The sequence below is a fragment of the Phaenicophaeus curvirostris genome, chromosome 17 (assembly GCF_032191515.1).
Source record: "Phaenicophaeus curvirostris isolate KB17595 chromosome 17, BPBGC_Pcur_1.0, whole genome shotgun sequence".
NCBI lineage: Eukaryota > Metazoa > Chordata > Aves > Cuculiformes > Cuculidae > Phaenicophaeus > Phaenicophaeus curvirostris.
This window is the reverse complement of record NC_091408.1, coordinates 9,150,596-9,163,944: the sequence shown is the minus strand read 5'-3', so window position 1 is coordinate 9,163,944 and position 13,349 is coordinate 9,150,596. Positions and strand designations below refer to the sequence as shown.

General features: G+C 43.4%; 1 protein-coding gene across 1 annotated transcript in view; it reads left to right on the top strand.

The window, feature by feature from the left end:
- PPIL2 (peptidylprolyl isomerase like 2) overlaps positions 1-12,755 on the top strand; it is a 158,047-nt gene extending 145,292 nt beyond the window's left edge. The window contains exons 18-21 of the mRNA XM_069871089.1: positions 8,809-8,881; positions 9,042-9,104; positions 9,581-9,720; positions 11,401-12,755. Coding sequence (XP_069727190.1) covers positions 8,809-8,881; positions 9,042-9,104; positions 9,581-9,720; positions 11,401-11,494 — 370 coding nt within the window. The 3' untranslated portion in view covers positions 11,495-12,755. The remainder of the gene's footprint in view (positions 1-8,808; positions 8,882-9,041; positions 9,105-9,580; positions 9,721-11,400) is intronic.
- Positions 12,756-13,349: the final 594 nt, after the last annotated feature.

Sequence of the window (13,349 nt, the reverse complement as noted above, 5' to 3'; positions counted from 1 at the left end):
TTCTAATACTGAAAGTTGAGAGCAAGTATATTCTTGGAGGAGTTATATTATCCGTATCTTAAGACTATTTCAGCTAAGCTACGATTTGAGTCCTCTTTGCAAAAATCCTATTAAATCCCATACGGTAATGCTGTTAACCTGAGCTTGCCACCTCATCAAATAGTGTTTGGGTTAGGACAGCTCAGCTGAAAATGTGACTGTTCTTCAGTTCTGGATGCACCCCGGCTTCAGTGATCATCCTGTGTAGTCCTCCAGTGTCCTTGCTGTTTTTCCACATCGTGCCCTGGGTTTACCATAATTCACCAGGAAAGAATCTGGAGAGTGACAGAGCTTCTGCAGTACAGGGAGAAGCCTTTGCACCATGCACAACATCTCAAGTACCGTATGAGTAAAATAGCTCAAATGATGCTTCACACTGTGCACTGACCTCTAGAGAGGAATTGCTTCAGTCCAAGCAAATCTGGTTAAGTGCATAAAGCAGAGATTTATGCCATTTTAGCAAAGATTGTCTTAATTTTGTAATTGCCTTTGCTTCTACAGAAATCTGAACTTGGTTACTTGGTAAAGAAGTGGTGCTGCTTTCTGGGTACTGCAAGTATTCTTAGCTGAAATGCAAAGGAAAAGCTTTATCCAATATGTTAGTTCAGAATTATGTTTGATTCCTTGTATAAAAACCAAATGACGTCTTCAGCCAAACATAGAGCAGGTTTATTTTACTCCGGGCTTTCTTGCATGCAAATGAAGATCAGCTCAAGTAACATAAAACCCGAAGAAGCTGGGATAGATGCATCGCAGTCACTCTACATTAATGTGCAAATTGAATAATTTAATTTACCTACAAATTTAGTATAAGAGGCTTATATGTGCAGCATTTAAGAGCTTTATTCTGTCATCGAAGTCCTTCAGCTTTTTTTACCTACATTTGTTTTTAAAAGCTGTCAAAGCCAAAATATTCCAGAGATTGTACTCCAGCTTCAATTTTAGATCCTGGGTGTTTCCAGCATTTGGTGGGTCTATCTGATCTTAGACTGTATTATACAATAATATCTGGGAAGTGTATCTAGATAATAGGTTTAAGAATAGAATGAACCCATGAAATCAGAATTCTTTGTTTCCATGAATGTTAAATTGGATTGTCTTAATTGGATGCTTACTGGTCTGTTGTGACTTCCATATAGATTTGAGGATTACCTGTTTAAGTTACTATAAAAACTTGCCCTCAGCTGTTTCTGTGTGGCTCTGGTTCATGTTAGTGAGTGTCACCTGTGTATCTTTGAGAGCAGAATTTGACCTGTTTGTAATTTGTATAGAACTTTTCAGCAGGCTTTCCATACTTTTGAGAAGAACAGAAAAACAGCGAAAAGAGCAACCGTTCCCCACCCGTCTTGGTTTTTGGGATCCTGCGTGGGATGGAACATTGAAAAGTTCCTTCTCTGGGGACCTGTGTCTTATTTGTGTCCCCCTGTTTTGAAATGTGGTTTTTGCATAGTAGCAGCTGTAAAGAGTTGGATGTTTGGCTGTTAAGTGTGTTTGAAACAGAGCAGCTGCAGGCAGTGGGGCTGTGAAGAGGTGGCACGTGACTGGCTTGGGGCACTGGAATTTGGAAGTCTCAGGAGAAGGCTGTGGCTGGAGGACAGGGAGGGCAGCTTGTCACGACTGGGCTGCCCACCGTGGCAATAATGAGGACAGATGTTACTGAAAATAAAGGAGATAATTGGCACGGTTGGAGAGCAAAAACAAAGGCAGTGAGTGAGAGCAGAATGCCTTCCCTTGGAGGTGTGTTGCAGGCTGCACGGATTTCCTGCTCCAGCAGCACTGCCTAGATTAAATTAGTAATTACCATTTCTAGTAATTACCATTTCTCCTGTCTTGGAGAGTGCTGTAATTAATGTGAAAACTAACTGGTGGCTTTTGTTGGCTTCTGGCTTGCTGCTAAGAGGTTTAATTTAGAAACTCAAATAATGTAAACCCAAATGTGTATTTGCCTGCACAGAGTGGCTGAGAAGCATTTGCAGGTGGCTGCTGTGTGGTCCTGGCTGCTGCTGTCGTGGGCTGTCTGTGAGGGAGCTCCCTCTCAGCCATGCTACAACTTGGGAGTTCAGATGTGGTGTGTGCTACGTGAGCTGTGGGGACATTATAGCCAAAAACACCAGTATAGGTTCATTCTTGTCCAGCATCCATAATGAAATTTAGATAGCAAGCACATCCCATCCATGTTGTTATTATATTTTCTGTTACTGCAGTGGTTCACAGCTCCTGTGGATCAGAGACTTGATGTGTTTGCCCTTTATAAGCAGAAAGAGAAACCATCTCATCCCCTGAGAGCTATGTAAATAGATAAAGGGGTGCATATAGATACAGGGAATTGATGATGGTGGCTCCTTTCAGCACACCTTCAACCAACAGTTTGCACTTTCTTCAGAACCAAGGGAAGAGAAAATCTCAGGAAAAAATGAAATGGTTTTGTGGATGCTTTTGGTGAGTCTGTTCCAAAGCTAGAGACACATGGAAAACTGTATGTTTAAATAACAGTGGAAGGTGATTGAGCCGTGCTGATGTACAGGAGGAGAGAGATGCTCTCTCAGAATTCTGGGTGAGATTTAGGACAAAGTAGGCATAGTGAATTGGATAGTGCAGGCAGCTTGCAGGTGTGTGATATGATATCACTAAAAGAAGGGAGCAGCGAGACCAGGGTGGTCAAAATGGCAAAGATGGAACTGATCAGTGCAGCAGTTCCGAGTGTTTATTAGAGCATCACTTGTGTTTGTCAAGAACTGAGAAAAGGATGTGGCAACTGAGACAGGAGATGAATATATGTGGGACAGTTTTCCCCTTTGAACGTGGCTGCACTTATCTGCTTACACAGATAACTTTAACTGTCTCTCGAGGTTTCTGCCACTTGTTCTTCAAATCTCTTGTTTGCAAAATAATGAACAAAGTGGTTTGGGAAACCTCAGACTTTGTCAGATATGAGGCACCGTTCAGGAGCTGACAGGCACTCAGCCTAATCTTCTCTTTTCTTCCCTTCTCCCCTTGCCAGATGCTTTTGTGGAAAAGAGTTCTTTCCTTGGATAAGTGTCACTCTCTATTAAGTATTCCCTAGCCTGTTTGATGCTTTCTACTGCAATTCTGTAGGATGGGGTAATGAAAATAACTCTTGTTTTCTAAAGTAATTAGCTACATAAAACATCTACCAGGCATTATTCAGTTATCCAGGTACAATTAAATAATGCCCAGCGACTGTTACCGCTTGTAACATTCCCTGTATAATTGGAATCGGTGAAGTCCAATGGCTTCTAGGCTGGGTAACTCATGTTCTTTTTTGCTCTTCTGCTTTAATACATCTGAAGAACGGAGAAAATGTTTGACAGCAGAAGAGCTGATTCTGTTGTTCAATCTGTACAGGGAGCCTGACCTAATTTTGCATTGCAGAGCCTGCTCCCCAGGCACCGGGATGGAAGGGAAGAGCAAGGTGGGAAAACAAACCAGGCCTCTGTGTGGAGGTCATGGCCTTGATTTCTTGTAGCAGATGAGGACTGGGCTGTTGGCGCTGCGCGAGGGCTGCTATCAATGCCAAAGAAGTTGCATGATCTCTGAAGAAGAACCTCTGCCAAAGTGGAGAAGTCCTTACTTGCCAGGTTCATCTGTTGAGTGTAGTTTCAAAATGCTTTTTTCCACGTTGTTTTATTTTTTCAGCACCGTTCATTACCGTGTCTCGACTGCTAGATTAAGCCTTTATGAGAGATTGAGATGTTAAGACTGCATCCTTGTTGCAAGTTCAAATTTCTCACTCAGTTCCAGATTAGGTGAATACGTAGAAAACATGAGTGTGCGTGTTTGTGCATGTATATGTTTTTCTGTCTGTGGTGTGTAGGTAAATGTATGTACTTCTTTTTGTAAAAATAACCTTGAGGGCAGAATATGTTTACAAGACAACAACATTTCTTTCTGGTTTCTGTTTGTAGTTTAAAGCATCTTTTTGAAAAAGTCCAGACCTTGTTCTTACATAGTCTTCTGACCGGGAAACTCGATCGTCTTGGGCTTCTGCCATCCTTGGCATTGCATAAGGCTTAATTCCTATAGTTCTTCTGAACAAAAATATGAGAAATAGGAAGTCGATATGTGAATGTCTGTGAGACTGTGAAGAAGCTGCAGTTTTCTTGAGGAGCAGCACCAACTAACATGGCAGCAAGACTTCCATTGCGTTGCATGTTGCGAATGGGTAGAGCTTGCCCCAGATATCTCACTTATACTTCATGCAAAGACATTGGGAGTGGTTATGAAGCAAAGTTGCTAGTTTGCATAAAGGAGCCTTAACAGGAAGTAAGATTTTAAATAACATCTCTACATTTGAAATGCAAAGATTTCTAGTGCTAACTTAGCTCAGTTTTCAAGAAAACAGAATTATACAAGTAAGGACACATTTTTGTTTTCGTTACTATGCGAACAGAAAAAACCCTAGATGTACCTACCTTGTCGTTGATGCTTAAATGTAATGCAACATTTATCAAGCTCGTCTAAAAATACAAGCTGTCTCAGGGATGCTGAGCTAAATATATAGTTGAGATCATCATTTCTCTGTTCAGTTTCTACTGGAGATACACAGCAAACCCTCGTTTGGTTGTTCTAGTGTAAATGGTTTCTTGAAGGAAACCATACACTGTGGGATGTCATCTGAATGTCTGTTTAAACCTCACTTGGCCAGTTTAGGACAAAGGATGCATGGCATCTTATAAAAGGAGGGGGGTCAGAAACAGTAGAAAAGGTTAAATTGATTTCTGCCATTCTCCTTTCCCTCTCTGCTGTGCTCCCAGCTTAGCACAAGCGGTGCTGAACAAGAAAGGCTAATGCAGTGTGACCTGTCACCATCTGCATAATGCGCTTGCTGCATGCAAAGAGGTGTTAGTCTGAACTTCTGGAGTTAGTGGTTTGTGTTAAGGAGAATGATGTACAGAGCTCCTTATGCTAAGACTCAGATTTATTCCTAGAACAGATTTTATCTCTTTTCAAAGTTAGTGCATATTAGAATAATATTAATACTAATAATAATACTAGCTATCTTTAGAGGTATTTTTAATGCTTTATCTATTGATACAATGGTCTTTTCTTCATGTAACTCATGTGGCGTTTTTTCTTGGCAAGATGTCTGTGAGCTTTTCTTCTTACACCCAGAATATGTGTTGTAGGACCGGCAAAGAATCCCCAGAACTACTCTGCCGTGCTAGTTTCCCCATGCCGAGAGGAGCAGTTGCTATAAGGATGCCAGAACATGGGGTTAGACACTTTATAACTTGTCAAACTGATTTTAGTGCTGCAGTGTAACGTCATGAGATTTGACAATAACAACATGTAATGTTTCAGAAGGCTGCATCTACCCTGTCTCTCTGCTTATACAAATCAAGAGAAAAGTTTGCAGAATCCTTTATGGTTAAGTTGGAATATTCCATTTTTTTCCATCCAGCTGTAACTCCCCTGTTTAGGTTGTAGTTCACTTTTTACTGGACAGGTGATGTTTGCCATCAGATCTTGTCCTTTTTGGATTTTAATTTTTGCTGATGAAACACCAGCCACAGCTTGGCTTGATCCTTGACAAAGCTCCCAAGCGCTGAACAAAAGCGACTAGCAAATTATTACCAGTTCTGCCAGTCAGAGCTGTCTTCTCTGAGCTGGTTGTTTGTATTCAAATTAATTTTTGTTGTTATTGTGGCAGTGTCTAAAGACACAAACCTATATGGAGAGCTCACTGTGCTGACACTGTAATACGTGTAGAGGTACTCTCTGTGCAAAATGTTATCAAGTGCAGAGGTGCAAAAGAAAGCAATTTTCCATTTTAGAAACAAGAAGCTAAGAAGAAAAGAGAATTATATGCTCTGCAGGCGTAACAGCTTTGTCTTCTTCTGTAGCCCTTTATAATCCTGTCAAAAAACACTATTTAGGTCATTTACTGATGACCTGTGAATGCCATGTCTATCACAGCCTTTTAAAATGTACAAGTGACAAAGTATTCCCAATAAAGTTTAATTAGCGTAGCCACTGAAGATTCGTGAACGTCGCCAAAATGCATTACGACTAATATTGTGGGAGGTCTAGCTATGGGCTGAGGGATTACTCAGTTGAGATTGCTAGTGCATAGCTGATCTGGCTATTTCAAATTATCAGAACCTAATTAAATGAAAACATATGAGCAGATAATGAATGGAGCTGTTGGCTAGAAAACCTTCCAGTATTAAATCAGAAGTTTCCTTTAGGGACAATTAAAATACAGTGAATATATCTTAGGCTGTGTGTTAATCATCAGTATTATAAGTGAATCTGATATTGGCCTGGAGGAGGATTTTTAAATTGAGTTTTTGTTATGAACTTTCCGAAGTTCATGCAGGGTCCTCAAGCTTCCCCCACTGTTACTACCTGCAGGTGCAAAGGAATGAGGCTGTTCAAGCCTCCATACATGGTTTTTAATTGCTCTTAAAAATCACAATGTCTTTGCAGAATATTGAGAAGCCCTTGGGGAGTAAAGGGGAGAAGTCTGAAGCAGTGCAGCCATAAGGAGGTACCAGCAAGGAGGGCTCTGCTTGGGGTGGACACTGCACAACGCCCTCTCTGACTTGCATCATTTTATATTCCATGATGGGATCTGCCTTTGCTGTTGCGTTTTGAGCCTGTTGAGCCCCTGGGCTGCTGAGTGAGAAGGACCCACTTGGCTCTCTACCATGATGGTCAGCCTGTTCCCTTTGGGTAACACGGCTCTAGGGAGCAGTGCGTCAGGCATGTAAATAGTGAGGTGTGAATTGCTCACAGAAGGTGTGTTTCTACACTGGATCAGCTGAGATAGTTGCAGGTGATGGCCAGGGGCCTCTCCTAGTGCCAGCCAGGCTGACTGTTGTGCTGGGGCTGCAGGGCGCTGCCTGGCTGTGGAGCGCCTGCCAGTCAGGTATCATTGTAGATGTAGATGTGTTAAATACCTGTGAAAACGATGTGTCTTTTGGTTGAGGTACTGCTCATTGATATGAAAGCAGACTTAGGTGACAAAACACTCTATGTGTTCCACCAGTTTGATTTTTTTTTTTCCCCACCGGTTTCATTTAATTTGATTTTCCTCTATTTCTTCTTCCTTGACATCTGTGCGAGTACTGGTGTCCCAGTAACCCTGGCAGTCGGGCTGCAGAACAGCTGCCACCCCATGAGGACTGGAGGATTGCTGGCTCTTGGGTTGACAGCCCTGGGCTCCTTGATGGCCAGGTCTGGCCTTTGCTGCCGTGCTCCTGGCCCCAAGCTCCTCTGGCTCCAGGAACAGAGAATGAGGGCTGCTTCTTGTTGGCCCACAGCCATTAATATGTATTTTGGGTTCCTGGCCATGTGGCTTGGCTTTATTAAAACAGATGTCGTCCAGCTACAGGCTGCTTTTCTAAGGAATCTGGATTGCTCGGCATCAGCAGCCTGTCTTCATCTTAATTTACTGCTCTTCTAAGTATAGCTGTTTTCAAATTTAATTGGGGATGATGATGTGGATAGAAGTGTTAAATACCCTGGGACCAAGATCTGATCCCAGCAGGATCCCTCTGGAAACGGACTGACTCAGTGGTTCCTATCTAAAATTAGATTTTGACACCTGTCAGCCAGTTTTTTATTTAATGTTGCTGTGTTCACTTCATGTCGTTCTGGTTTCTCAATCAAAATATCAGCCGCCTTCCAGAATTCTGTTCCACGGACACTGTTATCCCTGTTCACCACGTCTGCCGTCCTAAAGATAGAAGGTTGTTTGACAGACTGTTTTCCACAAAACCTTGATGATTGCCGTTACTTATTTCCTTTCTTTCTTAATCATGTCCTGTGTCTGCTATTCCATTATTTTGCTGGGATAGATGCCAGGATGACAGGCTTCTTATTATCTGGGTCACCCCATTTATCCTTTCTAAGTATCCTTTTCTGGAACTTTCCCATTGTTCCACACTTTTTTTGAAAATTACCGTATATCAATCCAGAAAGTCTTCAGCCTTTCTTAAACATTTTGAAGCAAGTATTTGGATAACTTGACTTGAGAAATGAGAGACCAGGGACCTGCCATCCTTCTAAATAGAAGCCATGGTGAGAATTGTCCTGGTGTTATCTTGTGGCTGTGACTCAGTGCTGCGCTGCTTTCCCAGAGCCCTCACAAGCTGGTGGTGATGATGTGCTTCGGGTGCTGTTCTGCACTTTCTGCATTACGGATGTTGGTATGGACAGCTCTGTCGCTGCTCTCCAGCAGTGCTATAGTTACAATTCCCTTTCTTCCTAATAACACTCTGAGGTCTGATACACAATTAAAAAAGTAAAAAATAAGTATCGGAAGTTAATGAAAACATTTGTTTTCTTGACCAAGTTTGTTGGTTTGTTTTTCAAAGCTCATGGGAATAACAAATGAGCTCCAAATGTATGGATGTAGCATTATGAAGTGAACCCATTTTGAAATGGGCTTGTATCTTCTTGCACAGATTACTGTCCACAGTCACTTGTTTTCCATTTTGCTGGCTTGTGTGGCTACCAGTTTTTAAGGACAAATGCTTTTGCTTTGCCTCCAAGAGTTTGACTTTTCTGTGTTTGTTTAATTTTAAATTCAAATCCCAGGCTTGAGGAAAAAAATCTTACCTTCCGCACTGAATGACATTGCCTTAGGTTTTCCAAATATAGTTGCTGATTTCCCTTCCCCTAGACATGTTGGTTCAAAAATCTACTAGAGTAATGGGCATAAATTAGATATGATAGATGTACAGGTGCAGGAATATACAGAATGTGTTGTGACAGCTGGAAATTGTGACCTTCCTCTTTTAGAGTGGTTGGTGGCTTTGAGACTCTGACTGCTATGGAGAATGTGGAAAGTGACCCCAAAACAGACCGTCCGAAGGTATGTGAGAAGCACCAGGGGCTGCGCAGGAGGGAGCGACAACGTATGGCCTCATGTGGCAACACAGTTTGCCCCACTGACGCTTCTGAAAGCTGAACTCGGGGGAGGTGGTACAACTTAATCAACTGATTGGTTCGCTTCTCTTCTCTTCTGCTCGCAGGAGGAAATACGAATTCAGACAACAACTGTTTTTGTTGATCCATATGAAGAGGCAGATGCCCTGGTGAGGATATTTGGTTGGTTGGTTGGGTTTTTCTGAAAAGCCAAAGCTTTTCTTTGGAGAACATTGTAATTTAATGCTTTTTTTTTTTTTTAACATGGGCAGCCTTCTGTTGGCTGCAAGCTAAGATTAAACAGCTGCCATTCAGCATCGCCTTGTGTGCCAGGGTCATCACTGCTCTTTCAGCAGAGAGGTCTTGTAACCGAGTCTGGCACGGCTCCCAGTCCATCATGCACACAAATGCCCACAGTAGCTATGGGCAGCTGCAGGTGAGGAGAGAGGAGTTTCATTATAAAGGCTGCGGACAGCTTGTTTGTATTGGCCCTAGAGGTCTGTCTCCTGAAAGCTGCCCTGTAATCATAGCTGCCCTGTAAGCTGATTGAAGCTTTAAAGCACTCTAAAACAGTAAAGAATTGTAGACATTTTCTTCTTACTCTGAAACAGCTCTTGCAACAGATTGACCTCTTTGCTTCCCACAGGTTGCTGCAGAAAGAGAAAAGGTCCAGCAAGAAGAAGAAGCAGCCAAAACAAAAGCTGAGGTGGTCCCACCAAAGAAGGAGGTCCAGACTCCTAAAACTTACCGGCAGGGGATTGGAAAATATATTAACATGGCTGCAGCGTGAGTTCCCTGCCCATCTGATCTTTGTGGAGTGTTTTAGTTGCCTTTCCAGCTGGACACTGACTTTGTCCAGCACCGTTGCTCAGATGTTTGCTTTGTGTCAGCAGTTTTCGCAGACACCTTCATGCAGTCCTAACAGTCTAGTTCCCTCTAGTCCTGTTGGTTTTCAAGATTGTAAGTTAACGGAGCTTTTCTTTTCGTACTTAAACGTGACCGAGTTGGTCTTTACCAGCATGTGCTGACTTCAGAACTGTAGATACATTTCCATAACTCAGAAGTCTGTACTGTGTCACTTCCTACACCATCTTATTCTCTTCCTCTTCTGCAGCTATTTCTGAAGGCCACAGTCCCACAGATTTTTCTCCTTTAGTAGCTTCTCCCCTGCAGAAAGTAGATGCCTTAAGCCCATATCGGTCTGCTGATCTGGTTCCTTGTTCAGCAAACAGTTGTACTGGCACAACTGAAATGGCCAGAAAGGGAAGCAGGTTCCCAGACTTGCCGTGGGAGCAGAGGGTGTCTGGCATGTAGCTCCAGGGTGCCTGGCTGGCTGTACAGGCTTGTCCTAAAGCATCCTCTCCCAGACACCTTTTGTACACCTGCTGGGATTGGCAGCATCGCTTACTTTCCAAAGGACGGGACAGAATCCTGCCTGAGCAGCAGCTTAGCGTTAGTTTTGGATAAATTAAAATAAATGCCTTCCACTTGATTTTTAGCAGACTTCTCTGAAAGCTTTTGCAGAAATGCTGTTGTCTGCCTGCTGTGTAAAAGCCTGTAATTATGCATGTGCAAATCTGGACAACTACTCAATCAGCTTGTGTGTTGCCTGCGTGACTTACAGGCATTTGCATAACTGTGAGAATAAAATTATGTTAGCCCGTGTAGGTCAGTTTAGTGTGTCAGTGAAACAGTTCACTTACAAAACACTGCTTGTCCCATAAAATATTATGTTCAGCTTAAAATTGCTGCCATTCTGCATTGTATTTACAGAAACCCGGGCAGAGCTTGTAGCGCTGTGGAAAGGGCCAAGTAGTATAAAAAGGGCTTTTCTTTTTCAGTTGTTCTCTCATAGCAGCCTGCCTTGAAACTAGAAGTCTGGTCCGTGGCAGCCCTTTGGCAGGTTCACGGTTCTTGCTTCTCCCTGTTGTGGCTACTGATATCTGACAATAAAACCACAGTCCATGAAAGGACTGCATAGTGTTCCCATGGGTTGCAAACTGCTAGAGAGACTTGAGAATCGCAGCTCTGACTGCAACAGCCGTGCTCAGGAACAAGGAAAGGATCTAAAAAATTTGCCCAGATGCTTTACACCTAATTCCCCATAAATCCTTTTACTGCCACACAAAGGCAGGTGAGAAGGCAGGAGAAGTAGAGCTGTGAAATCTTCATCTCTGGCCTGGAGGAGAAATTGTTGGGTTTTGAACACATACCTCAAAGTGTTCAAAGCTTGACCTGAACCATCCTCAGCGGCTGATGCACTCTCAGTCTTTCTGGTTAAGCCAAAGGCCCCCATCTGTGCCCCTGTGCAGTCCCCATGCTGACACAGAGCATGTACTCCTTTCTGATTCATAAGGGATGGGTTGGCTCTAGCGTAGCTGTTGCTGAGGGGGGAAAGGCATCCATCTGCCCTAGTCCCGCCAAACAGTAAATAGTCCCTGAGAGTTGTTTTCATTTTGGCTGCAGGAAACGTAGTGTGGAAGATGATGGGCCCTCAACCAGCACAGCTGCGAAGAAAGTGAAAAAGACTTCAGGCTTCGGTGACTTCAGCTCCTGGTAGCAACACGGGGAGGCTAGCAGTGGTGCAGCACAGCAAAAACAGAAAAGATCACCTCCCATGTGTCCCCGAAGACCCAAAAGACAGTCTGTCCTGGGGAGGGAAGGCACCTGTCTGCCCTTCTGATGAGGAAGAAGACTGTTGCTTGTTAGGGCTGGTAAATGTGGCTTTGTTTTCTCGAGAGCTGTGTTGCCCCACTGCGTCTTCCTTGAAGGTCTGTCTGTTGTTTTGCTAAATGGGGAGCAGGCAGCCCCGCTCCACTGGGGATTAGCTGGAGACTTTCTCTGCTTGGCTGGCAGCAGACCAGGCAGAGCCCACGATTTCAGGATGCTGTTCCAGGAACAGCTACGTTGGTGAAAGGGCTCCTTGTACAGGTAATCGTTTCCATATGAGCCAAGACTGCCAAATGAAGTCATGAATTAACATGCTGGGGAAGCGCCTGTGCTGCTGTAGCGCTTTGCAGAGGGGAGGAGAGGGCTCCAGCCCTGCCTTTCAGCTGCCTTTTGCTTATTCTCAACAAGGACCAACTCTGTCCCTTGCTCTTTGTGGGTTTGCCTCCTGGCTGGACAGGCTGCTGTCAGTCCCCGTAGGGCCCTGCTCACTCCAGGATCAGCGCTCGCTGTACCCATTTAACTCTGACAGCTTCAGAAACAGCAAAGTTGGACGGGGAGCCCGGGGTAGCTGCACCAGTTCTTTGCAGTGCTGGCCTTACTCGAGAGGGACAGGGATGCACCAGGTCGGACCTGCCCTCGGATCCCAGAAACTACAGCCTGAGGCAACTGAGCAGGAGTAGAAACAACTTCTTTTTTTGTTTGTTTTTTATAACCATCCCTTAAGCCTGCTCTTCGCAGGAGAACACGCACCATCGTCTGCCCCAATATCAGTCCTCCCATCCTTAGGGAAAACCATATAATATAGCTGACAGGCATCGTCGATATTTCTGTTGCATAGCCATAAATTATTAGGAAGCTTAATAAAGGCCAAAGGGGATGAAGATATATTGGCCTGTGACGTTTTAATCCAAAACCATCTGTGTTACCATCATGTAGACATAGCAAGTTAGATCATACTTTTCCGTTTACCTTAGGTGTTCAGAGGACAGAAATATCCTCCCTACCTCTCTGTGGCTGAGGAGATAGTTTTGTAATCAGCTTTGCATTTATATCGGTGGGTTCCTGTTTTAAGAGAAGACTCCATTTGTATGAAGTTGCTGTAAAAACTTTTGGTAAAATGTTTTGCATTAAATGCTTTTATTTTCTTTTGAGTGCCTTCCTTTGACTGTTCAACTGTCATTTCCAAGATCACGGCATCGCAAGGTTGGTTGTTGTACAAGGAAATGATTCATTCCTGCTTTTTAAGATGCTCTTAAGGAACTCTGGGGTCTTTGCGGAAATGATTACATCTTTGTTAAATCATAGGAAGTTCAAACTAGTCTGAAAGAATAATGAGAGGGGGGTGTTTTGCAACACTTTGCAGTGTGTAAGTTTGCAATAACATGTGGTGGATTCCTGGAACAGGGGATATGATGGTACTTTCCTCAAGCTGTGTTTCTCGTGTCTTACCAAAACCTCTTGCTTCTCTTGGGCTGGCCTTTTCCTCATAAATTGTTATTGATCCCTTCTACCCTTCTACCTACCTTCTGCACATTTTTGAGTCAAGTTCACAGTGTTGCTAGAACTGGAATAGGCAGTTTAGTGAAATTGCTAAGAGTAAAATGCCATTTTTTGTGTGTGCTGGATTAAAATGGAGATTATTATGAAAGAAAGGAGTTTTTGATTACAAGGAAGGCAACAGAGGTGTGGCAAGGACTCCTATTCCAGCACCAATCCTTGTTCCAGGTTGATAGAAGGGACAGTTT